This window comes from Ursus arctos, unplaced genomic scaffold, assembly GCF_023065955.2.
Source record: "Ursus arctos isolate Adak ecotype North America unplaced genomic scaffold, UrsArc2.0 scaffold_14, whole genome shotgun sequence".
NCBI lineage: Eukaryota > Metazoa > Chordata > Mammalia > Carnivora > Ursidae > Ursus > Ursus arctos.
In genome coordinates, this window is record NW_026622808.1 from 32,668,055 (window position 1) to 32,694,032 (window position 25,978).

Below are 25,978 nucleotides of genomic sequence, written 5' to 3' on the forward strand. Positions count from 1 at the left end.
AGGGCGTGATCCCGGCGTTAGGGGATCGAGCCCCACATCGGGCTCCTCCGATATGAGCCTGCTTCTTCCTCTCCCACTCCCCTGCTTGTGTTCCCTCTCTCGCTGGCTGTCTCTATCTCTGTCAAATAAATAAATAAAATCTTTTAAAAATAAATAAATAAAAAAGAAAAAAAGTAGCTTCACTCCTCCCTGAGGGTCTTACAAAGACTTCTGCTGTAGAAGCAAACCAAGGGCACTTGTTTCTATCCTGTCACAGCAAGAAAGTCGGGTTCACAGCGTCCATGTTACTGATAAACACGGCCTCAGGCCACTGCCTAGGTGGGCATTTCAATTAGAAAAGCATGGGATACTATACCTGAAAAGAGTCCGGAGTTATCTATTGGGCCAGGAAATAAATTGTGTTCACCCACATTGTACATATCCCAGCTGTCGAAACCCACATACTTCTTCCACTGCTTGAACCACCGGCTGTCAATAAGATACCTAGAGACAGATAAAAATTTACTATACCAGAAAAACTGAGGTTCTAAGTTTTTGCAGTTGTTCCTTTAATTTTTTTTACGATCTTTCCACCCGGGGAACACACATTCCCCATTCAAAAACACATTCTCAAGAACAAGAGCAGGGCTAGGCCTCAGATAGCACAGAGAGCCTGGCCCAGGAGAGGAGTCCATTAAGTGAAATGACTGTTGAAGAATGAATACAGGTGCCTGGCTGGCTCAGTCAATGGCGTTTGTGTGCAACTCTTGATCTCGGGGTCATGAATTCAAGCCCCACGTTGGGCACAGAGCTTACTTAAAAATAAATATCTAGGGGCGCCTGGGTGGCTCAGTCGTTTGGCATCTGCCTTTGGCTCAGGGCGTGATCCCGGAGTCCTGGGATCGAGCCCCACATCGGACTCCTCCGCTGGGAGCCTGCTTCTCCCTCTCCCACTCCCCCTGCTTGTGTTCCCTCTCTCACTGGCTGTCTCTCTCTCAGTCAAATGAATAAATAAAATCTTCAAAATAAAAAATAAAAATAAATATCTTTATTTAAAAAAAACAACAAAAAAGACAGGCGCCTGGGTGGCTCGGCTGGCTGGGTGTCCAACTCTGGATTTTGGCTCAGGTCATGAGCTCAGGGTCGTGAGATCAAGCCCCATGTCAAGCTCCTCACTCAGCATGGAGTCTGCTTGAGATTTTTTTTTTCTCTCTCTCCCCCTCCCTCCACCTCTCCCCCCACTCATGCACTCTCACTCTCAATAAACAAAATCTTCAAATTAAAAAAAAAAAAGAGGGATGCCTAGCGTGGCTCAGTTAAGCATCTGACTCTTGGTCTCAGCTTAGGTACTGATCTCAGGGTTGTCAGTTTAAGTCCGGTGTTGGGCTCTACACTGGGCATGGAGCCTATTTAAGAAGAAAAAAAAATTTTTTAATGAGTAAATGAAAGGAAATGATTGGCTTCAAAATGCTTATTTAACTGAAGTCCTCCTATGGGTAAAATCTTGTTTGCTAATGACCAAGTCATTAATTTCATAATGATCTTTATAGAGATCCTTGTCCAGAACAGTTTGGTTATACTGGTTTACATGGAAAGCATTAAATTAATTCTCTTTCTGAAAACAGGATAATAACACCATACAATTCAGGTTTCCTTTGAGTACCAAAGAGGACACTTTAAAAATGTATGCTAAAAAAAAATAGTGTGTGGAGCACCTGGGTGGCTCAGATGGTTAAGCATCTGCCTTCGGCTCGGGTCATGATCCCAGGGTCCTGGGATCAAGCCCCGCATCGGGCTCCCTGCTCAGCGGGGAGTGTGCTTCTCCCTCTCCGTCTGCTATTACCCCAGCTTATGCTCTGTCAAATAAATACAAAAATAAAAAAAGTGTTGTGTACACATATATGTATGCACATACACATATAATAGTGTCTAGGTATGGTACTGTACACAAATAATAGTCTCTAGTTATTAATTTGATCTGGTTATATTTTTGAAGTATCACTATGAAAAAATAAAAAAATGAAAGTATCACTATGCTGTTTTACAATTAAGACAGAAGGAGAAGTAAATCTCTGTGGGGGAAAAAAACACAACCATTATACTGGAGAGTCCTTTAAGTTTTTTTGTCTTTTTTTTTTTTTTCTAAGATTTTATCTATCTATTCATTTGAGAGAGAGAGCGGGAGAGAGAGATCCCAAGACCCCGGGATCATGACCTGAGCTGAAGGCAGATGCTTAACCAACTGAGCCACCCAGGCACCCCAAATCTTTAAGTTTTATAAAAAAACAAACCTCAGCAATCAGGCAGCTTCCCAGAGCCCACAAGGATCCATAAACACACCCAAATCTTTAAAATGCTCTTTTCCCTCCAAACGCCTCGAACAACACCCTCCAAACACTTTCATGTGTGATCTTAGTCTATCTCACCCTCCTTCTGGTTCTGCTGAGTATTCTTCATATATCACCCCTATGGAGGATAACTTCTGCTTGCCCTGCCTCTCACAGCTTGGCCAGCTGTGCAGCCCTATCTGAACTCCTCCTAAGCCCAATGTTTCCCTTCCCTGGTCAATTCCTCTGTAACCCTAAGTAGCATCATCAACACCACCACAATTTCTTAAAGATGGATGTTCAATCATATTCGATGCAAAGCCAAGCCTTAGCTCTCTACTCTCACATGATAACACCACCCAGGAATCTCTTCACTAGTGGAAGTACTGTCCCTTCTACTAAACAATTTATTAAGAAACCTCCTCAGACTTGCTCTTCTAAACCCTGGACTTTTAATCTTTTTATCTCGGCTCTAAGCTATCCTCCTTTCCCACTCCGAGAGACCGCTGCCACAATCATTTTTGACATTTGCTACCAAAATAACCTGGGGCTCTCAAACATTTGTTCAACTTCTGACCTTGACATCTGTTCGGCAGTTTATAAGTTACAAAAGTAACTACTTCTGACCTTCTCCTCAACCCATAAGGTGGGGGTGCCAAATACTGCTACCCTGGCTTTAATAGTAAGACACCGGGGTCTGGGAGGTGTGGTCGCCTTCGCTCAAGGTCACACACAGCGAGTCCTCGAAGGTAAAGGGCTCTTCCCATACGGGAGGTCCCCGTAAGCACTCCCCTTCTCCCCCTCCTGCAGCCCTCGCCCCACCGGGTCCGCCCTCTGGGGCTCCGAATGGGCCAGGACAACCCTCACACTTTCCCGGAGGAGAACCTGTGGTTCCTCTCCTAAGAGGCAGGGTTCAGGACACCCTCTCAGGGTGACTAACACCGCCTCCGCCCGGCCCCTACCCAAGCCGGGAAAGAGGGGTCCGGCCTGAGGGACCTCTGGGCCTGGGCGGCGGAAACGCGGGTCTGGTGCTCACCACTGCGCCCCTCGTTGGAGCGTGGTCCTCATCAAGGCCCCGAGCTCGGATTTCTGGGTCTCCGCATCCGGTCGCTCACGGCAGCCTCCACCTTCCGCCATCTCGTCCGCGGCCCCGGCCCAGCCGGCCCGGACATCCGCCTCGCGCACGGCGTGCTGTGGGCCGCGCCCACGCACGCACGCAAGCACGCACGCGAGCGCGCGCCCAAGCCCCACCTCGCGCCGCGGCCGCGAACGCCCGCCAGCCGGCCTCCGCTCTTTCTCCCAGCCTCTCACGCACCGCCCCTCTCCCACGGGTGCGCGGCGGAGCCAGGAGAGGGCCGGAAGAGGCGGTGGGCGCCAGCGAACTAGCCGCCCCTTCCTCCCGCCTTGCGGGCGGAGCAGCGGGGTGGTTGTTCCGCATCCCTTTCTCTGTCTAGCCCCGCCATCTCTCGGCCCCTGACCGCAGGCCCCTCGACCACTCGGGCACCCCATCCGGGCCCGCGGTGATAGCCTGTCCTTAGATAAACCCAGGGCCAGGTACGGGAAGCCCTGGAACTAGCTTTTCTTGCTTTTAGCTGGAAACCTTAGGCCAGTCGTTAGCCGCCCAAACGTGGGATCGGGGTGCCTGCCCTGGAGGCCCTACAGGGATTTGGGGGACTGCCGGGTATACCAGCGCCTTGGGACCGGGACTCGGTATGATCTAGTCATTAACAGTCCTCTCAGTTTAGACGCCAGAATCATAGCCCACGACCGAATTGCCCAAGCCCCCCACACTGAGCTAGCTACTTGCCTTGTCGGGGAGACAAGCAGCCGCTGAGTGGCGATAGCAATGGGGGAAGCAGGAGAGGTCCGGGTGTGTTCTCCACATTAAGTACCCAAGCCGCTGCTTAATTTGTTGCTGCAACAAGATGCAGTGTCCTGAACCCTATGTCTTCCACTCGACCCTGCATACAAAAAGCACAGCCCTCATGGAGTGGGAAGTAAGCCCAGAGCAAGGAGGAGACCGGGCAGCTGGCTAGCAGCTGGTCTAGCAGTTCTGGCCCTCAAAGATAAGTCACAGTGCCTGACTTCAAACAAGCTAATGGAGAAGAGATCTTCCACAAATAACCCCACGGTGAAGCAGTGTGTGGTAGGTAAGTGCCATTAAAGGGTTATGAACCAAAGACTAGACCCCTGAGCTTGTGAGTCAGACTTTGACTTGGTAGCATTCTAGTGTAGTTTTAAAGAAGCATAGAAATGGTGGTGCATTCTACAGGAAGGGAGACTACGGGATCAGTTTCTGAAACAAGAAGGTCAGAATCAGAGATTGAGGATTAGACCAATTAAGCTGGGCACAGACTACTGGAAAGAACCTTCGATCTAAAGCTAAAACAGAGGCCGGGGGGCCGCATACTCTGCTTTAAATGGTTCACAGATATTGTAAAAGATTTTGGAGCACAGACAAAATGGCTGAGGGTCCTTTATACGCATAATGATGAAGCCCAGAAGAGATCTATTAAGAACCTTTAACTGGAGAGATGGCAGTGAGGGAGCAGAATAGAAACAGATGAGCCATGTTCAGTGTTGGGGATGGAGGAGGGAGCACTGGCTGGGTGACAGTGTGGTAGGTTGTTTGAGCAGATTTACTATTTTAATGTCAGGTTTTGGCTAATTGAAATTAACACGAATCGAATTTGCACTGTCTGGGACACCCCGCAAGTAGCATCTGGTAACACAGGCCTCTTGGCAGTTGGGTAAATGGGAGGGGAAAAGGAAATTTGGAATTAAAACCGCCTTGAATAACTGAATACCCTTATAGTTGTTAATCCTCTGCAGAGAAGTTACCACTGCGTGATAATTCTACATCTGGGAAGCCAACCCTGACAATCTGAGTGCCTTCCTGTGAAAGTTATTTGAAAGTGTTAAAAATGTTGTGAAATGAGAAACACTACCTTTAGCCCCATTATTTATGGAAAAAGAAAGCTGGGTTATCGACATGACTTCAGAACCTACATTAGAGAGTGTCTACTCTCTTCTTTTTTTTTTTTTAGCAATTTCTCCTATACCATTTATGGCTTGGGTCAGAGTCTTAAGGAAGTAGGACAAGTCCTCAGTACCACTAGAAAAGGGGACAAAACCTAATTATAAATAAGAAAACTTTGGAAAACCTTTTTAAGGCACGATCTCTTCAGCGTTATTAAGTGGCTGTAAAAATCTTGCTCTAATTATGGGTAGTTCCTAAAAAATTTATACTAAGATCACAAAGTGCCAATAGTTACAATGCGAGGAATAAAGTGAAACTTCATAGTCAGAAAATCGTTATTTCCAAAGTATTAAAACATTTTTAATGGGGTGCCTGGCTGGCTCAGTCAGAAGAGTATGTGATTCTTGATCTCAGGGTCGTGAGTTCAAGCCCTATGTTGGGTATAGAGATTACTTAAATAAATAGAGCTATAAAAAAATCAAATTAAAAAATAGAACATTTGAGGTGCCTGGGTGGTTCAGTTGGTTAAGTGGCTGCCTTTGGCTCAGGTCATGACCCCGGGGTCCTGAGATCAAGCCCCACATCGGGCTCCCTGCTCAGTGGGGGAGTCTGCTTCTCCTTCTCCCTGTGCCTCTCCTCCTTGCTCTTGCTCTCAAATAAATAAATAAAATTTTTAAAAAATAGAATGCTTTTAGTGAGTTTGATTAAAATTTTAAGATTGGGAACTAGAAACAAAATGAACCTCTGCCTGTGTGTTCCTGCTGTTGTGGGTGACCTGTGGATCTGGGAGGAAATGAGTGATTCAGCTCAGGGGACACCCTGGCACCAGGGCCATGTTCTCTCTTGGGCCTTTTACCCTAGGGACAGGTGTAGGCTTAGTAGGGCACTCACTTGGCCTCATAACCAAAACGTAGAACTGAACAACCCCCTCATTGCCATGGCAGCTTGGGGCACAAGAACAGGAAGGAAAGCAGGAAGGGAGCTAGAGGAAACAGGTTTGACTGATTGGTCACATACTGCTTGATCTTGGACCATGATGACCTAAGTGAGAGTTTGTAATGTCTGGGTGTGTGAACTTTAAGCTTTATTTGGTTCCAAATCATAAAGTTCTTGCCTTGGCTGGCACTGTGGCTTGCTCTACATCTAAGTGGAGTTGGCCCTCCCAATGGTCCACACTAGGCCAGCAGTGACAGAGCACATGTGGCAGTGTTCACAAATATTGGGCAGCTTTCGATTACAGGTCTCTTTAGGGGAGAACATTGTTTTCTTCTTGTCTGTGCTCCTTTAACCTGCCCAGGAAACTATGAAAAAGTTAAAGGCTCTAGTACATTTCAGAAGAATTAAACATCTTAGCAGTGACATTATAACCTCTGTTATAGAAGGATTAGATTATTGGGGAAGGTGACAGCCAAAGACCTGAAGGAATCTCAGAGAGGAAGTGGGATCAGCGTTCCTACACTGAAGACTCCAGCTATTGGACAGATTCCATTCTGGTTATGCCACTATTGGTGGCCAGCCCTGATTGGCAGAGAGGGTGTGGCTTCCTGGGCCCAGGTGTGGCCAGTGTCTTCTCTTCCTCCTCTAATTTTATTACCATTGATGTCTTCTGAATACGCAAGTATTTCACTATTGTGTTGTTTGCCCTTTGTACAGAGCAAATCCTCAATAGGCATTTCTCAGATGAATGAATGGAAGAGTACCAGATACTAGTCATTTTTTCATTTGACTAATAATCCATGATGTACCGGAACTCACTGTCCCTACCCTCCAGAGATTCACAGCCTGTATGGCTGGGGAAGATGTTTTCACATGTAATTACAGTCTGTGTGTTGTGTGACGAAGTGGTCCAGGAACATGGAGGGTGATGCTGCAGACACTTTGCTGGGAAGGAAACCCAAGCAGCTGGCATAGGAAGCCAAGACATGCTATCATTCCCCCTGGGCTTTGGGCATGTTCGATGAGTCCGCAACAGATGCTCAGGGGACCGGGGCGTCTTTAGATTCATACACACATATACACAGGCATAGTTATGTGCTGCGGACAGAGGAGGCTAGGGTAACAGGTGCCTCCTCTGTATGGAGACTCAGATCTCCTCCACTTGTCTCCCTGTGGAGCCTGGTGGCCTGTAGGTCTGTAAGATACCACCCAAGGCAGGCTACACAATGCCCTGGATACTGCTTGAACTCTGGGCATTTGGATGAAGTGGGTCTGTTTTGTGGTCTCTTACTCTGGCCTTTCTGGCTGCAACTATACTAGGCCTGGGGAGAGGGACACTGGGGGGGGGGGGGGTGTTCTGTCTGAGAGATAAATGATGGAAAGGCCCCTGGGCCTCTGCCTAGCACAACATTGTCATGTCAGGTCAGTCTCACTTCCTCTGGATGCAACTAACAGAATACCCATCAGCAAGCTGCCTACCTAGTTCGTGATTTTTGTTTTGCTTTCTCACATGACAAATCAGGAGTTGAGTTCTTGGGGAGATCAAAGCTGAAGGCTGTCAGGGCTCAGAGTTTGCTTCTCTGTTACTCCCAGGGTTAGGGTCCAGACTCATGGGCCCTTACTCCTTAGGCAAGAACTTCTCTTATTTGGGCTCCCAGCTCCCAATCCAGCAGTGCCTGATGCAAAGCATGTGTCTGGTGACTTGTGTGACCAGCTGAAGCTGGGTTTTATTTTCGCGCCATCCCAGCCGTGTCACATCTCTGTGTGTGACAGCATGCTCTCCCAGCCTATTTGTTGATTGTTAATATAACAAAAACCTGCCAACTTCAGGATTCTTTGGCAAGGATCACTGCCCATTCTTTATAGATCCATGCTGGGTTCTCTTAGGGAAATCTTTAGGCAGTGTTTTTTACTCAGTATTATCCAAAAATTTAAACTCAAGAGATTGATAGAACTGGGGCACTCAGGTGGCTCAGTCAGTTGAGCACCCAACTGCTTTCCCCTCAGGTCATGATCTCCGGGTCACGGGATCAAACCCTGTGTCAGGCTCTGTAATGGGTATCGAGCCTGCTTGGGATTCTCTCTACCTCTCCCTCTGCTCCTTGCCCCCAAAACCCCCCCCCCATGTGGTCTCTCTCCCTCTCTCTCTAAATAAATACATAAATAAAAGATATGAAGAGATTTATTGAACTGATAGGGCCAGGAATACTTCTGAGAAAATAAACTTGTTTTATTTATTCGTTCATTTATTTTTATTTTTATTTTTTACTTTATTTTTTTTTTAAGATTTTATTTATTTATTTGACAGAGAGAGAGACAGCCAGGGAGAAAGGGAACACAAGCAGGGGGAGTGGGAGAGGAAGAAGCAGGCTCCCAGCAGAGGAGGCTGATATGGGGCTCGATCCTGTAACGCCAGAATCACGCCCTGAGCCGAAGGCAGACGCTCAACCGCTGTGCCACCCAGGCGCCCCTATTCATTTATTTTTAAAATTTTAAAAAAGATTTTATGTATTTATTAGAGAGAGAGAGAGCAGGGGGAGGGGCAGACAGAGAGAGAGAGAAGAGAGAAGCAGACTGCCCGCTGAGTGAGGAGCCAGACGTGGGGCTCAATCCCAGGACCCTGAGATCATGACCTGAGCCCAAGTCAGCTGCTTAATTGGCTGAGCCACCCAGGAGCCCCTATTTTTAATTAAAAAAAAAAAAAAAAAAGCTAGTTTCAAATGTTGTTTGTGGAACTACGTTGAGTCAGAATGAGGAAGTCATCTGATAAAGAGCTAACTGTGCAAGAAGTGTCTGTATTTTATCAGATTTTTTTTTCAGTTTTATTGAGGTTTAATTGACCAATAAAATTGTAAAATATTTGAAGCGTACGTTGTGGTGATTTGATGTACTTCTACATAATTTTGAGATTTAATGCTTTAAAAACAAAAAGAAAACCCAGTATTTCTGGAAGAACTGCAAAAACGAAGCTTGTGAACCTGAGTAACAGCAGGGCCCATTCCCTTCTTAGAAGGCCTGTGGCCTAAATGCTGTTGCCTGCTCCCAGATCAAGCAGGGTCCTGCAGCCACTTTAATTCAACACTGGGACCTCTGGCGGGCTCCCCGGCATTCCTTCGCTTTTCCTTGTTCACTTGAACTGCTGATTCACGATGAGGTGGGGCGGGTGCAGGTCGGAGCCAGTAGCGGTTTCATGGTTGAATGATAAGGAATGTGTATGTGTAGGCGTGTGTGTTTGTGTGTGTTTGTGTGTGTTGGGGGAAGATGTCCAGTTTCTTGGGGAGGAGGAGGTGGTGGTAACTGGCTTTATTCTGGTTCTTCCTGAAGATGAGAGGGTTGGAAATGACTTTCAGTTAAGGGAGGCAGGCAGCTTAAGTCTTAGGAGGATATGCCCGCCAGGGGCACCCACATTGGAAACTCGTAAGTTCCCTTCTTTGGCAACCCAAGGCATAAACTGAGAGGGAAAAAAAAGTGGGCGAGTAAGAGTGAGTCACCAGTCAGCTTGGGAGGGAAGAGGTTGAAGTTAGTCCGGAAAGCCCTGGGTTCCCATCTAGAGCCTAACCAGAGAATGTGGCCGCGGCAGCACTGACTCTTTACAAGAAACGGGAGAATTGGAGCAGAAGGTCTGTCCTCAGGTTCAGCTGGGAGGTAGCTGAGTAGGATCCTAAGTCCCCAGACTTTCCAAAGCAGTATCTCTGGGTGAGGGCCATGGAACACAAGTTTTAACAAGTACCCTGGTGATTCTTGGAGGCTCTATGTTTAGCTCCTTGAACAGCACCTGGCACATCTCAGACACTTGGTTATCTGGCTTCAGCTCCAGCTGCCCCCCCCCCCCCGCAAACTGTGCTTGCTGAGGAACACTCAATCCACAAGCACTTGCCCCAGCAACCGTTACGAAATATCCCTTCTCATGGCCCCTTGACTCCATCCTTGTGCTCCCCGCTGTGCCTGTTACCTGACCCAGGATTGTGAATCCATAGGCCTCGGGTCTAGGCCCCCAGACCCCGGTTTATTTCTTGCCACTCTCCCCAAGTGATCTCATAGTCTCCAATGGCTACTTACCGTCCCCTTGGCTAGACCTTCGTCTCCACCCCATACTCCTTTTCTGAGCCTCTTCTAACTACCTGCTCCAGATACTCCATCTGGGCGTCTCATGCAAGATGTCTCCATCTGAACACATACTCTTCTCCCCAAGCCTGCCTGTCCTTGTGTTGTCCAACCCAGTCAGTGATGCCCCCTTCCCACGTCAGACCCTTGCACATTGTACTCCCTGCCTGTCCACCCTCCATCAGTTCATTCCTCAGCTGAATGCTTCTTGACTTCTCTTCAGCTTCACTGCCATTTCCTCCAGGAGGGAAGCATGATCTCCCTACTGGGCCGGGCTCTCTTATTCTCAAAGTACCCTGTACTACCTCGAACTCCACATGCTCTTAGTAACGATATAGTCTGCCTTCCCGAGGACTGCGTTCCTGGCAGCCAACAGAACACATGACACGGACCGAATGATGAGCCCACATTCTGGACTGGGTGACACTGCTGACGTGTTTGTGCGTCCTTGTCTACCCAAGCAGCAGCTGCATCCAAGCCGTCCAGAATCCCCTGGACTGTGATAGAAAGTGGCTCCAGGGGCGCCTGGGTGGCTCAGTCGTTCAGCGTCTGCCTTCAGCTCAGGGTGTGATCCCAGGGTCCTGGGATCGAGCCCCACATCAGGCTCCTCCGCTGGGAGCCTGCTTCTTCCTCTCCCACTACCCCTGCCTGTGTTCCCTCTCTTGCTGGCCGTCTCTCTCTCGGTCAAATAAATAAAAAAATAAAATCTTGAAAGAAAGAAAGAAAGAAAGAAAGAAAGAAAGAAAGAAAGAAAGAAAGAAAGAAAGAGAAAGAAAGACTCCAAGTCTGTCTCAAAAGATAGGCAGCAGAGCCAAGAGAGGGAGAGAGGTTAGACCCAAACCACACCCGAGAAGCAGCAGCTGGCTTCCAAGATAAGCCCCTACTCTGAGCCTGACCATGCAATTCCAACTGCGAAGTGCCAAGCAGGGCATGGTCAGAAGGGCCAGTTGTATATTCTTCTCACTCTGAATACATGAGAGGCGACAACGGGTAAGGGCGGCATCAGAGCAGACATAAGTAAGTCTGGGTAGCAACATGCAAAGATCTAACAAAGTAATGGGAAAATTTTTGTAAAATGGCATGGTTTTACAACTGTGTAAAGTAGGTGGGCCTGACACTTGGAGAAGCCACAGACTCTGAATGTGTGTGGGAACTCGTGTTCTCTTTTGCGAATGTCATTTCATGCCTAGCATACTTAGAAAGGAGGCTTACTGCCGGCATTTGGCACTTGGCTCTTGACTTGTCTTCCTCTTTCTGGAATCCGGACTTTCTCTTGTAACAGGGCCTTGGGATGGCCCTACTAAATATCCTGGAAGAGGGAAAAACACTGGGACAGGAGTTAGGCTTTAAACACCGGAAAGAGTGGATTCCAGACACTGCAGACAAAAGCAAAGGAAGTTCAGGCTTGGCTAAAACAAAGGCCAAGGGGTGGGGACTTAAGCTCACAGCCCTGTGACAATAAGGTTATTAGGGAAGATGTCCCCAAATGACACAGGACACACACAGAGTTCTGCTAACACCCAACACTTTATTACTGAGCAGGCTTGTAAGGGGGGGAGGGGGCAGTGCTGGGATGGACAAGAAGCGCCCAGCTCAGAGGATTTTCCTGGAAATCAGGCGTTCCTCCATGCAGATTTCGAGGAAACACCGTCATGGACGAAATCCCCAGAGGGCAGCGCTGTGACTGCCAAGCAGCAGGGATAGGAGGGTTGCCTAGGCACAGCTGGGCGCCTGGGACAGCAGGGCTTCGATGTCAGGCTCGATATCGATGGTTGGAAAGCGGCGGCTGTACCTGCGCACAGGCACGCCATCCGGGCCCACCAGGAACTTCTCAAAGTTCCAGGCGACGTCGTTGCGGCACACGGGAGACCAGATGATGAACTTTGGGTCGGTCATGAGCGCAGTGGCGTCGTCACTGGGGACAGGCAGAGCCTCCCGCAGGAAGGCGAAGAGAGGGTGCGCCTGCGCGCCGTTCACCTCGCACTTCTCAAAAAGCGTAAAGTTGGGCTCGAACCCGCCGCCGGGTCGGACGTACTTGAGGGAATTCAGGATCTCTTCGTTCTTACCGTTCTCCTGCGGGAGGGAAGAAGAGCTTGGAACCCGGGGCCGCAAGAGGGGAAACGATCGGACCGCAAACGAGAAGTTTCTCGATGAGTCACCGGGCTCTTGTCCTTCTTGTACAACCCCTAGGCAGACCTGAACCCCGCCCGGCAGGCGCCCCCTCCCCTCCGCCCCCGCCGCTCTGCCCCCAGCGCGCACCTGATGCCCAAACTGGTTGCACGGGAAACCGAGCACAACCAGGCCCCGGGGCCCGAGGCGCCGCTGCAGCTCGTTCATCTGGGTGTAGTCCCGGACCGTTGTGCCTCAGAGCGACGCCACATTCTCGATGAGCAGCACCTTGCCCCGCAGGGAACCCAGGCTCAGGGGCTCCCCGCCGGTCAGCGGGCGCGCAGAGAAGGCATACACCGAGCGCGGGGCCGCCGCCACTACAGCAGCGGCGGCGGCGGCGGCGAGCGGAGCGGCGCACATGACGGACTTTCCGACTACAATGCGGAGCTTCCGCGGGGGACAGCAAGGACTGTGGAGTCACGTGGCGCAGGGACATTCCCGGCAGCTCCTCCTCCCTCCCCGCCCCGCCCCGCCTCGCCTCATCCGGCCTCCGCCCTCCCTCCAGCCGGGTGGGAGGGTGCGGTCTGGCCGGATGCGGGCACCGCCCATGCAGCGCGGAGCCGCAGGCAAGCCAGGTTCCATCTGGGCAGCGCAGCGCTGGTGGCGTTCCCGCGAGTTACCCGCCCAAGACTCGGGCCCAAGAGGGCTCCGATTCCTTCTCCAAGGTATTTAGTTAAGGGATCGGGCAGGGCCCAAGGAGACTGGGCAGCAACAGCAGCGGGTGCTAAGCCATATTACTCCTCTTGCTGTCAGTGCCCTATTGTCGCCAGGTGCACAGAGCGAGTTGCGACTTGTGGTGGTGCAGTTGGCAGTGTTCTCTCTGCGATGAGGCGCTGTGGCTCTAGGAAGGTTAAGCTGGAGGAAAGTGGGCATTGCCCGGGGTAGCCAGGGCTCTGGCTCCAAAATGCAGCTCTAACTCCTTTCCCTGCGTTCTGGGGCTGCATGGCGCATCCTCTCATCCAGGCCTCTGGTCTCTCCTTTTCTATCTCCAGTGTGGCACTGTCCTTAACTCTGGTTTTCCCAAGGAGCCACTGAGGCCCACCCCCTCCCTAGCTTCTGGAGTGGACCCAGCCGATTTCAGGCCATCCTCCATACCCAATCAACTTCACCTGAGGCTCAGGTTCCACTGAAAATGGACAGGAAGAGAAAAATGTCACACTCCTGAGATTCCCCCAGAGGAATGACTGCTTGGAGTACCCCACATGTCTCCCCCGTACACTGAACTCCACACACTAGGCCACTGTGAACTTTAATGTGACACAAAATAAGCATTTCCACCTTCTTAGGAGGAGCCAGGTTAGTGCCAAATCGGGGGGGGGGGGGTCAGAATGGGGAGGGGCAACCTGGTATTTCGCACTCTGAAGGAACCTTCCAACGAGAGCTAGGCTGGATGGATATATCCTCCCACTCCCAGCCCTGGAGAGAGCAACACAAACACCAGGATACAGGAAGTTTAGAAAACTGCCTTTATTCTATTAGTAGTTGGAAAAATTAACTGGTACAGAAAAAAAGTTTAGTCAGCTGGAGAGAAGAAAGTGAGTGCCACCCAAGAGAACTGGCGGCTGCTCTGGGGGGGAACCTGGATACAGTGAGGAAAAAGAGCACTGTGAACTAGAGCCAGACCCTGCAATCCAGGTGAGACAGGTTATGCCACCTTCTGAAGTGTCTAAGTGCCTCAGGCATGAAACCAAATTCCTATTTATTTAGCCCAGCTCTGGGGAGGGGTATGTGGGGTCGAAAAGAGGTGATATGGGCCATCTTTTATCAGAGAAACTGACAAAACGGGAATTTTAAAAATGAATTTTCCATCTGACTTTATTTTCAAATACACTTTCTTTTTTAAAAAACCAATACACTTTCTGCAGGGATGACAAATATCAGTATTAGGAAATCCAATTATACAAAAAATACTACATCTAGTCTGGGGTAGATATATTTATTTTTTGGTAACATACATTAAGTGGCACTAATTACACAGTAACTATAAGGTAACTAACATGAAACCACAGAACTGTAACACTCTGCCACAGCTGCATGGACTTGGGCCTTTCTGGATGGGCATTTTAAAAAAACTGGATGCCCATCACAGAGCTATGCCAATAAAATCTGTTAAGGAGTAAAGCTCTGAAGTAGGGACTCACCAGAGTACCTTGCAGCTGACAGATGACAGGCAGGACATGTTAGTTATAAAGTAGTTACAGCCTAATTCACAAAAGTTACCAACTGTTTCTCTTTCTAGAAAGAAGCAAGAAGTTAAGAAATTCCTTGAATTAGCGCCTGGTGTGTCAGGTGGGAGTGCAGAGGAGGGCTGTTAGAGCAGTGTCAGAAGGACCCCGGTGGTCAGGTGGGTTGGACATCATTAATAATCATGGTTGGCTTCTAAATACTGGTAGCAAGATGACTTCTGATTTGTAATCTTAGGTAAATTATAGATAAATGAAAAAGGCCAGTAATCATACACTAAGATTAATAAACAGCACTTCAAAATTAACCGCATGAGGGCTGTGCTTGCAGCAGGGTTTCACAAGACAAGGCACCCAGATTTTTTCTTCCCACGTCTGGCTTGCAGAGCAGCTCTCGTGGCCATTTCAAAAACCTCCCTCACTCCATCTTTGGTCTTTGCTGAACACTCCATGTACCCAAAAGCGCCAATCCTGTTTGCCATATCTCTGCCTTCTTCCGGTTTCACTGGCTCCTACCAAAGAGAAAAGAGCACTTTCAGTTAAGTGTCACATATATGAAGTAAGTGCAAAGTACTCAAATTCAGCTTAAGAGACTTCTTTTAAAAGCTGCCAAACCCAGATTTGAGTTCTGTCTTATGAACTCATATGCAGTGACCCTCCCTACCCTATATAAAATCCCTACCAAACAAGCTCTTCTCTGGGAAGTAGAGAGAAAGCAGGGAGAGGCCAGAGAAGCCCCGCAGGGTTAAGGAGGGAATCAAGGGCAAAATGATTCAAGCTGTCAATCCAGGGTAAGCACTTGGGTCTTCCTGTACTTAGCTTGACAGAGGACTGAATGCCTCTGGAAGGAAACAGATCCTGACCTTGACATTCAGAGAGAAACCTCAGTGGAGGAACCTGGGCTGAAAGACCTCAAGGCTCTTGTCCTGCACTGGGGAAGCCCTGCCATTGGGCCACCCGGCTTCTCAGAAGCTAAGATGCAACCTCCATCATCACTTTTATAAAGAATCAGGGCTCTCTGGACTCCTTGTCCTCAGGATTTCCTGATCCTTTAGTTGCCACCAATTTAATCTTTGGTCTCACATATACCAAGGTAATAACTGAACCGGGAAATCAAGAGCCTGATAAAAAGCTCCTGCATCTGGGGTACTGACTACTGCTGTTGATGGTCCCTTCTCAGGCAGGCAATCCTTGGAGGCAGAGCACCTCAAAGGAGAGGTTCCCATCTCATATGAGTAGGGAGTCTTAAGGACCCTCTGAGCAGGCCCCAGTGAATGAGGAACAGATGCAAAAAAGAGGCTTCTAGGACTCTCTGCTGGGCCCCCTGCATCCAACCTTGGGCCCTGGGTTTAAGAATGCTACGGGAAAACAGAGCCCTGCACCAGACCATACCTGCTTCATCTTGGCTAGCTCCCGCCTTGTGTGCTCATCATTCCGAAGGTCCTTCTTGTTCCCAACCAGGATGATGGGTACGTTGGGACAGAAGTGCTTGACTTCCGGGGTCCATTTTTCTGGGATGTTTTCTGAAAGAAACAAAATTTGGAGATACATACAATTCTATCTTGAAGAATGTCCAAGAGCCCTACTTAAATTGCAAGGAAACTACTTAAAAAGTATGCTCGGTATTTAATGGAATCTCACTAGTTTCAAAACCACAGAAAAAGACAACCCCTCTTCCACTGAGCACAGAATCACCAGCTTTTCCTCAGTCCCCATTAAGGAGCTCAGCTCCTGTGGAAGTAGGGCCCAGTTAAAGTCTCTGGAGGAGCAAAGGGTCCACAGCGATGCAACCTGACTCAAGGAGGAAAGCTATCCATGGACCATTTCTGTCACTGCTGGCTGGTAATTCTGACCACATCTTACAGAAAGGGTCTCCATTCTAGGGCTGCAGCTGGCCCACGGTCCCCATGTTCTCTCTATACTTTGCTTATGGACCTTCAGCATGACCCCCATCTTGTAGGTTATTGGTATTTCAAATGGCTCAAGAATGACTTCTAAAAATGAGTGATAACCAGTTTCTTGCCAATGCTGTACTAATTTACAAAGGTTGGATGTACACCATGGTGTGTAAGTAGCCCAGGTTCAACCTCCCACAACCACGGCCTTGGGCATCCCAGTGTCAGACATGATTTCATAAAATTGGGATAATAGTATTACCTGCCTTACAGAGGGTTATTCTAAGTCAATGCATACAAAGTACTTAATAATGACAATCATTTAAATGGTCTGCTTGTAATTTGAGGCTATATTTTGGAAGTAAACTATTCAGGGACGTCTTGGGTGGCTCAGTAGGTTAAGCGTCTGCCTTCAACTTGGGTCATGATCTCAGGATCCTGGGATGGACTTCCATGCTGGGCTCTCTGTTCAGAGAGGTGCCTGCTTCTCTCTCTCCCTGCCACTCCGCTTGTTTATGCATACTCTAATTAATAAATAAAAAAATAAAATAAAACAAAACAAAATAAAATAAAATAGGTAAACGGTTCATTCTCTGACTTCAACACAAATTATCAAAAGGCAAGAGTTATTTAGAATATGGAAAGATGATGTTCTGTCTTCTGGCTGAAAGACCACATCAGATAAAGAAGCTGTATGAGTGAGGTCAGGAAACTTACAATTTAATGCTCTATTCTTCACCACAGAAGATGGACACTTGACGGTGTCCTTCTTCCTTTGCTACAGCAACAACAGAGTCAATTTGTATCATCAATGTCACAACTTAAAACTCAAAAGTTTTATTCTGAAACAAAGAGGTTCCCAAAGAAGTACAGTGTTCCAGTCCTCAGAATATAGAGTAACAAAGAGAAAAGGACCAATCCATCTACCAACCAAGCCAAACAGCCTCAGCCCGAACGTTGCTCTCACCTCTGCACCTGTGGTCACTTTTCAGTTCAGCTGTGACAGTGGTCACTTTAAAAGGTGAGACATCACTACTCCCTTGCTCAAATCTTTCAAGAGCTCCCATCTCACTCACGATGAAAGGAAAAGTCTACACCATTAACCACATGGCTTTGCAACCCTCACTCCCACCCCTTCTGCTACACTGGATTCCTTCCTTCCTCTTCCTACCGTGGTGACTTTGCATCTCCTGTTCCCCCTACCTGGAAGGTTCTTTTGTTAGGTATCTGTACTGGCTTTCCTCAGATCCTTTAGGTCTTTCCAGAAGTCACCTTTTCAGTATGGTTGCTGACTATTCTATGGTCATCCTCTGAAACAGAATACTACCACAGTTCATTCCATACCCACCTCTAAGAATGTTATTTGTAAAATTTCTTCTATCAGATTTACTGTTTAGATTTACTGTTGTTTTTGCTCTTCTGTCTCCCTTAATCTAGAAGTTTCTTCCATAAATAGGTCTTCAGTAATTATTTGCAAAAAACATATTTGCAAAAAATATGAAATTATTACTCCAATAGTCCTCCTACCCCCTGGAATTCAGGACACACAAATTAAAATGAATTGCCCCTGTCTTGCCTTCTTTTTCATGAATAACTTTAAAACTTTATTTTTTTCTCTTCTTCCCCCTTTTTTAAAAAAGTAGGCTCCATGCCCAACATGAGGCTTGAACTTACAGCCCTGAGCAAGAGTCTCATGCTTTACTGACTGAACCAGCCAGGCGGCCCTAAAACTTTATTTTTTAAATCGGTGACAGCAATCACGTATAGTATCTCCCACCCCCAAAATAATCTGATCACATTGAGGAATATCACTTTGCATGAATTTACAGTGGGGTTGTATGAGGGCCTTTGGGAATTCCAGAAAGCTAGAGAGAAGGAATCCTTATCATCTAGATCAGGGGTCAGCAAATAAAATCTTGTCTGGAGTCTACTTTTAAAAAATACTTATAAAAATAAGTGGTGCCTGGGTGGCTCAGTCAATTAAGCATCTGCCTTCAGCTCAGGTCATGAACCCAGGGTGCTGGGATGGAAGGCTACAGACCTCCTCTGAGACCAGGAGACATGTAGAAAAGTAACTTTTTGCCCTGAAAGTGTTTTTGTCCCTAAAGGATTATACCTAGGATGAGGAGATACAGGGCGCACATTCCTCCTCATTCCCATGGGACTCAAAGTCCACGATGTGTGTGTGAAGGGAGGGTGTTGCATGGCTCTGTTTTTCCTCTGCCCCATCCTCTAGGGCCTTCCAACAGCCCCCCAAAGGAAGCCAGGTTCACCTGAGAAACTAAAACTAAAACAACTGCTTAAAATGATCAAAATGAACCAATGGCAGAGAGTACTTGCTCTGTCTGTCTCAGTCTTGGGAGACAGTGCACAGAGGGCTCAGTCTCAGCTTGATGCCTTGGGAAGCATAACCTTGATCAAGTGGTTCAAAATCTTAGAAGGCCCAAGTATTGTCATTAAAATGAGTACAACCACGATCGGCAAAAAAAGTTCAGATAACCCTAACCTGCTAGCGCAAGCCCACATCACCAGCAGGCCCTCCAAGGTTTGTGTTAATGATGACAATGTTCTTGGCCCAACTGCTACCTTGTAAAGACAGAGCGCTACATCACCAAGAGAGACATTTTATCCTCTTAGGTATAAACTGAAAGTTAGTTTTGTTTCAGGCCTTGGAGCCTTGCTTTGCAGAGTGTTAGGTCAGTATTATTCAGTCTTTTTCTGAAAAAAGGTGGCTTCTGAGATATGTGACCAACTGAGCTAGTGAAATGGTTTAGTTCAAGTCTCTATTAGCTAAGATACTGTAGAAAAGGGCTAAGATGGAGCTTTAAAAATACTACCAGGAGGGGTGCTGGGTGGCTCAGTGACTAAGCATCCAACTATTGATCTTAGGGGAGTCTGCTTCTCTCCATCTCTATGACCCTCCCCGCGCACTCACTCTCTCTTTCAGATAAATAAATAAACCTTTAAACAAACAAACACACTACCAAGAAGTAGCAAATCACCAGTCTAGATATCAGGAAGCAACAGGCTCAATGTGAGTACTGAAAAAAGGTGTGAGCACCCAAAAAAGGCATTCCCCAAACCTCAGTTGAAAAGATGGCTTTGTATTTGGAACCCACCTACTTTACAAGGTAGACACACAGGAGACCTAGGCTGAAAAGTGACCCAGGGCCCAGGTTTTATAGTTCCAAAGCTCTAGGACTCTGGTCACTGATGATTCCTTCTGTGAAGGTGATGTTTGCTTTTCAACCACTGGATGCACAGAAAGGACCTGAGAAGCCAAGGGTCACCAGGCTCACAGACAGTGACAAACATCAGGCTGTGGAGTTACTCACCTAAACTATCAGGGCTGTCAATGGAGAAACACATCAGTATAACATCAGTGTCCGGATAGGAGAGAGGCCTCAAGCGATCATAATCTTCCTGCCCAGCTGTATCCCACAAAGCCAACTCTACCTGTGATAGGAAAAATAAACACAAGAATGCAAGGTTAATCCTTCCCACTCTCAGAAGAAGTGGTACTCACCAGAGTACATTCAAATGGCAAACTGCCCAAAATAGTAAAACAAGCCTGAGGTAGGGGGTGTTTAAATTGTTTTAGGTTGAAATTTCCCAAAATACTAGAACTATATAAAGTACATAATTTAAAATATCAAGTCAAAAATAACTTTGTAGTTTGTAAGAAGCACAGTATTTAATTATAAACAAGATTCTACGTAGAAAAACAGATGAACAAGAAATATCAAACTGTAAACAACATTCTATCAGGTGTACAAAACAAGATAGGGAAACACCAGACCTGAGTAACTTTTCCCAATACAATCTAATTCAACTGTTTGATTACTTTGTCTCATCATTATGCCCCAATGTGCAAACAGGGAGACAAGACTGTATTTGAGGGGCGTCTGGGTGGCTAAGTCGGTTAAGCGTCTGCCTTCCGCTCAGGTTGTGATCTCAGGGTCCTGGGATCCAGCTCCATATAGGGCTCCCTACTCAGTGGGGAGTCTACTTCTCCCTCTCCATCTCCCTCTGTTCCTCCCCGCACTCATGATCACTCTCTCTCAAATAAATAAATAAATTCTTAAAAAGATTATATTTGAGTTGGTGGGTAAGAAAAGACACCATGCTGGATGTTAGGCAAGGTCTGAGTGGACAAGAAAGGTCTCTGGATCTCCCTTTTCCACTCAAAAAATGTCTGAATGAAAGCATCACTAAGAGAGCAGGGTAGCCCTTTCACCCCTGGGAACCTGCTCACCTTCCTGTAGTAGGAGGGCAAACTGATGCCTGGGCTCTGGACATAGGTCTCCTTCCATGTTGTCCAGCACCGCAGCCAGCCTTGTGATTTCTCACAACCAGAATGGGATTTTAATGCTTCTGCTCAGGGACACTTTGGGGCCAGAAGCTCTTTTTCTAGTACTTGGAATATCCTTTTTTCCCCAGAGACTTCACAACCCATATTTCAAAGTTTCTAAATATCATTCTTTCCTTAAAGTTGATGGCTAATTATCTCTTCCACCCTCCGAGACCTCTGCCCTAGGATGCATCGCTCACATCCTCCACTAGGCCCACTGTACTTCTGTCATGCACATACACCACAGGTTTGGTATGTGTATTTCTAATACACTGATACCCAAGCCTCACAACAGAATGGACCTCAGAATGGTACAGCTCATTCACTCTCTGCCAGATCACACTACCTTGGCCCCTCCAGGCCTCATGTGTGCTCAGTTAGACACATCCAGCCCTGACTATCTCCTGAGAAATGCTTCAGGGTGTTGCCCCTGTCTCTTGTCAGAATGGGCTTTTCCATCTTTGGTAGGTCTGTTCCTGGGACCACAATCACCTAGAATCTTGGATGGTTTCCTAGGCTATTTCTGTATACTCTTAAATGAACATTCCTAGGCAGCACCCTCTCTCAACTTGGAGGCTACTAAGCTGCTATCAAGCACTTTTATTTCGGGGACCCCAGAATTCTGAATAGTTGGCTTATGTGTTTTCCATACACGGTGCCACAAACTGAAGCTAGGTAGCACTGGGACAGAAAGAGATTAATAGGTAAAGCAGGCAAATGAGAAGGGAGAAAGGACATGGAATTATGGGGGCCAATATATTAGGTGCTACCAGCATGAGACATGTGACTGAATGCCCAAAAGGACTGACTATATTGAAGAGCCCCTTGTTCTAGTTTTCTTTTCAGCTGACCCATCTGCAGTAAGAATTTCATGCCTCTTCAAAAGTTGTACAGGAGCTGGGTAAGACATTATTTTGCCAAAAAACGGAACAAAAAATTTTAAAAATATATAAACTCTAATTCCAGGAGAGTTTTGCTCTAGTCTTGCCAGTGGACTTTCAGGACAGACACGAAGAGACACTGTCCTTGTTGCCAGTGACAGGTAATTGAAGCAATGGTGGCGGCCTATTTATGTTAAAGTAAAAAACCATTACAAAAAATTAACTATGAGGATGTTATTTAAATGTCACACTGCTGGTGGTGTAGATTAGTATACCCCTTTGAGACCCATAAAATGACCTTTTTGACCTAGTAACCTCATACTTCACTGAATGAAATATCATGAGAATGGGGGGGGGGGGAGTCCATCCATACGAAGAGATTCATTTTAGCATTATCCATCTGGCAACAAACTAAATTTCAAACATAAAGCTGTAAAGAGGCTTCCCTATGTAAAATACATAGGGATGTGAGTAAAGTCTAGATGATAGCAGTCACAAATGAACCAAGCTGGGCTATGATTCAAACGTGTTTACTATTTTATTGTGTACTAAAGACACAAAAAGGCCTAATTCTCTACAGGCTCTATGAACATCTTTGCCTAAGATGCAAAATGAAACCAGTTGTTATGAAAAGTGTACTCACCTGCTTCCCATCAACTTCAATATCTGCCACATAGTTCTCAAACACTGTGGGTACATATACCTCTGGGAACTGGTCCTTGCTAAAGACGATGAGCAAACAAGTCTTGCCACAGGCTCCATCACCAACAATCACCAGTTTCTTCCGGATGGCAGCCATGCTGAAACATGAGACAAAGCTGTTATCTAGAACGCACAAGAAGCTATTAATAGCTTCAGGCTATGACACACACTTTTCTGACCATGGGGCACAAGCCTCTATTACCACACCCAAATACAAAATGCTAATACAACTTTCCCCTTGACACCAAAACTCCACAACTAATGATTATACCTTTTACGCTTTTTTTCTTTTTAAGATTTCATTTATTTATTTGAGAGAGAGAGAGAGAGAGAGTGGGTGAGTGGAGTGACGGGGGGTGGGGGAAGAATCTTAAGTAAACTCGGTGCTGAATGCAGAGCCTGACTTGGGGCTCTATCCCAGGACCATGAGATCACAACCTGAGCTGAAACCAAGAATCGGACCCTTAACTGACCGTGTCCAGGCACCCCAAACTAACGACTATAGTTAATGGTAAAAAGACCGAAAACTATTCCTCAAGATTAGGAACAAGACAAGAATGGCCACTCTTGCCACTTCTATCCAAATGATAATGGAGATTCTAGCCAGAGTAATTAAGCAAGAAAACAAAATAAGACAACCAGATTGAAAAGGAAGAAATAAAACTATCTTAATTTGCAGATGACAAGACTTTATATATGGAAAATCCTAAGGAATCCACTAAAAATTACTAGAACAAATTCAGTAAGGTTTCGGGATACAAGATGAACATACAAAAACCAATTGTATTTCTATAACCTAGCAATGAACAAAGTGAAAATGAAATTAAGAAGACAATTTCATTTACAATAGCTTCAAAAAGAACAGGGATAAATTTAACAAAAGTACAAAATATACTCTGAAAACTCCAAAACGTTGTTCAGAGAAAGATCAAAATGAATGAAAAGACATTCATCTTTTTGGATTGGAATACTGTAAAATGGCAACATCCTCCAAATTATTCTACAGATTCAAGACAATCCCTAACAAAATACTAGCTGGCTTCTTGAATTGAGAGTCCAGAAATAAGCCTCCACATTTAGGGTCAAGTAAGGATGCCGAGACAATCTGATGAAGGAAAAACCATCTTTTCAATAATGGTACTCAGACAACTTAATAGAGCCACACAAAAGAATGAAGTTAGAAAGCTACACCTCACAGCATACACAAAAATTAACTCAAGACGGATTATAGGCCCAGGGGTGCCTGGGTGTCTCAGTCAGTTAAGCATATGCCTTTGGCTCAGGTCATGATCCCAGGGTCCTGAGATCAAGCCGTGCACCGGCTCCCTGCTCAGTGGAAAGCCTGCTTCTCCCTCTCCCTCTGCCCTACTCCTGCTCGCTCTATCTCAAATAAATAAAATCTCTTAAAAAAAAAAAAAAGATTATAGGCCCAAAGGTAAGAGCTAAAACCATAAAATATTTAACTCCCTATTCCCCTTTCCTCCCCACTCACCCCTGACAACCACCATTCTACGTTCTGTCTCTGAATTTTACTACTAGCTACTTCATGTGGATGGACGTGGAATCAAGCAGCATTCGCCCTTTTGGGATTGGCTTATTTCACACTGCATAACGTCTTCAAGGTTCACACATGTTGTAGCACGTGTCAGAATTTCCTTCCTTTTTAAAGTTGAATAACATTCCGTTGAATGTGTATACACTACGTTGTTTATCCATTGATCCACTGATAAATACTGGGCAGCTTCTACCTCTTGGCCACTGTGAATAATATATTTAAGAATATATTGGGGGGGTGTAGGTGGCACAGTTGGTTGGGTGTCCAACTCCTGGTTTCAGCTCAGGTCGTGGTCTCAGGGTCCTGGGGTCCTGAAATCAAGCTCTGTGTCAGGCTCCATGCTCAGCACAGAGTCTGCTTGAGACTCTCTCCCCCTCTCCCTCTGGCCCACCCCTCCATGTATGCTTGCCTGCTCTGATAAATAAGTTAAAAAAAAAAAAAAATATATATATATATATATATATATACTTATCACTAGCAACCAAAGAAAAAATAGGTAATTGGACTTTTCGTCAAAATTTTTAAAACTTTTGTGTTTCAAGAGATACCATCAAGGAAATGAGAAGACCTGGGGCACCTGGCTGGCTCAGCATATGAGTTTTGATCTCAGAGTCCTGAGGTCAAGCCCCAGGCTGGGTGTGGAGCCTACGTTTAAAAAGAAAAAAAAGAAAAGAAAAGAAAAAAGAAAATAAGAAGACAACCCACCGAATAGGAACAAATGTTAGCAAATATCATATCTAATAAGGGATTTGTATGCAGAATACATAAAGAACCCTTAGAACTCAACAACAAAAAAGCAGCTTAGGCAGTTGATCTGACTCAGGGTCTCTCATGAGATTGCAATAAAGATGTTGATTTGGGGGGGTGCCTCAGTGGCTCAGCTGGTTAAGCATCTGACTCTTGGTTTCAGCTTAGGTCCTGATCTCAGGGTAGTGAGATCTAGCCCCACATCAGGCTCTGCACTCAGTGCATAATCTGCTTGAGATTCTTTCCCCCTTCTTCCTCCTCCCCCACTGTTCCTCCCCCCCGTACTCATGCATTCTGTAAAAGATTAAAATCTAAAAAAAAAGAGAGGCGCAAAGGATCCTAATAGATATGACCCAGCAATTCCATTCCTAGACATACATCTGAAAAAAATGAAAACCTATGTCCACACAAATACTTATACACAAATGTTCATAGCAGCATTAAAATATTCATCACAGGGGTGCCTGGGTGGCACAGCGGTTAAGCGTCTGCCTTCGGCTCAGGGCGTGATCCTGGCGTTGTGGGATCGAGCCCCACATCAGGCTCCTCCGCTATGAGCCTGCTTCTTCCTCTCCCACTCCCCCTGCTTGTGTTCCCTCTCTCGCTGGCTGTCTCTATCTCTGTCGAATAAATAAATAAAATCTTTAAAAAAAAATATTCATCACAGTCAGGGAACCTGGGTGGCTCTGTCATTATTAACTGTCCACTCTTGGTTTTGGCTGGGGTTGCGAGATTGAGCCCCACCTTGGGCTCAGCACTCAGCAAGGAGTCAGCTTGAAGATTCTCTCCCTCTCCCTCCTTGTGTACTCTCTAAATAAATAAAATCTTTTTTTTTTTAAACAGATTTTATTTATTTGACAGAGAGAGAACAAGCAGGGGAAACGGCAGGCAGAGGGAGAGAGAGAAGCAGGCCCCCCACGGAGCAGGGAGCCCAACGTGGGGCTCGATCCCAGGACCCCAGGATCATGACCTGACCTGAAGGCAGACGCTTAACCAACTGAGCCACTCAGGCGCCCCCAAAAATCTTTTTTTCCTCCAAAAAGTGGAAACAAACCACACATCCAACAACTAATGAACAGATAAAATGTGGTGTATATATCCATTCAACAGAATCATGTTCAGCAATAAAGAGAGGGAAAAGTGCTGATACATACTACAGTATGAATGAA

General features: G+C 46.5%; 3 protein-coding genes across 8 annotated transcripts in view; all 3 read right to left on the reverse strand.

The window, feature by feature from the left end:
- USP4 (ubiquitin specific peptidase 4) overlaps window positions 1-3,518 on the reverse strand; it is a 49,536-nt gene extending 46,018 nt beyond the window's left edge. For 2 of the 5 annotated variants that reach the window (XM_026500831.4, XM_057312097.1), the window contains exons 1-2: window positions 3,343-3,518; window positions 356-483 (exon numbers count right to left, since the gene is read on the reverse strand). In XM_026500831.4, coding sequence (XP_026356616.1) covers window positions 356-483; window positions 3,343-3,443 — 229 coding nt within the window. In that variant the 5' untranslated portion in view covers window positions 3,444-3,518. The remainder of the gene's footprint in view (window positions 1-355; window positions 484-3,342) is intronic. The other 3 variants (XM_026500832.4, XM_026500834.4, XR_008959160.1) reach the window with 2 other exon arrangements.
- Window positions 3,519-11,834: 8,316 nt separating this feature from the next.
- On the reverse strand, window positions 11,835-12,911 carry GPX1 (glutathione peroxidase 1). The gene is made up of 2 exons (XM_026500836.4): window positions 12,586-12,911; window positions 11,835-12,399 (listed from the first exon to the last, which is right to left on the reverse strand). The coding sequence occupies exons 1-2, from the start codon at window positions 12,853-12,855 to the stop codon at window positions 12,040-12,042; spliced, it is 630 nt and encodes a 209-aa protein (XP_026356621.2). The 5' UTR covers window positions 12,856-12,911; the 3' UTR covers window positions 11,835-12,039.
- A 1,036-nt stretch (window positions 12,912-13,947) lies between these two features.
- The window catches only part of RHOA (ras homolog family member A), a 56,792-nt gene continuing 44,761 nt past the window's right edge, over window positions 13,948-25,978 (reverse strand). For both annotated transcript variants that reach the window (XM_026500839.4, XM_026500840.4), the window contains 4 exons: window positions 22,449-22,605; window positions 19,909-20,029; window positions 16,071-16,201; window positions 13,948-15,190 (listed from right to left, as the gene is read on the reverse strand). In XM_026500839.4, coding sequence (XP_026356624.1) covers window positions 15,017-15,190; window positions 16,071-16,201; window positions 19,909-20,029; window positions 22,449-22,604 — 582 coding nt within the window. In that variant the 5' untranslated portion in view covers window position 22,605 and the 3' untranslated portion in view covers window positions 13,948-15,016. The remainder of the gene's footprint in view (window positions 15,191-16,070; window positions 16,202-19,908; window positions 20,030-22,448; window positions 22,606-25,978) is intronic.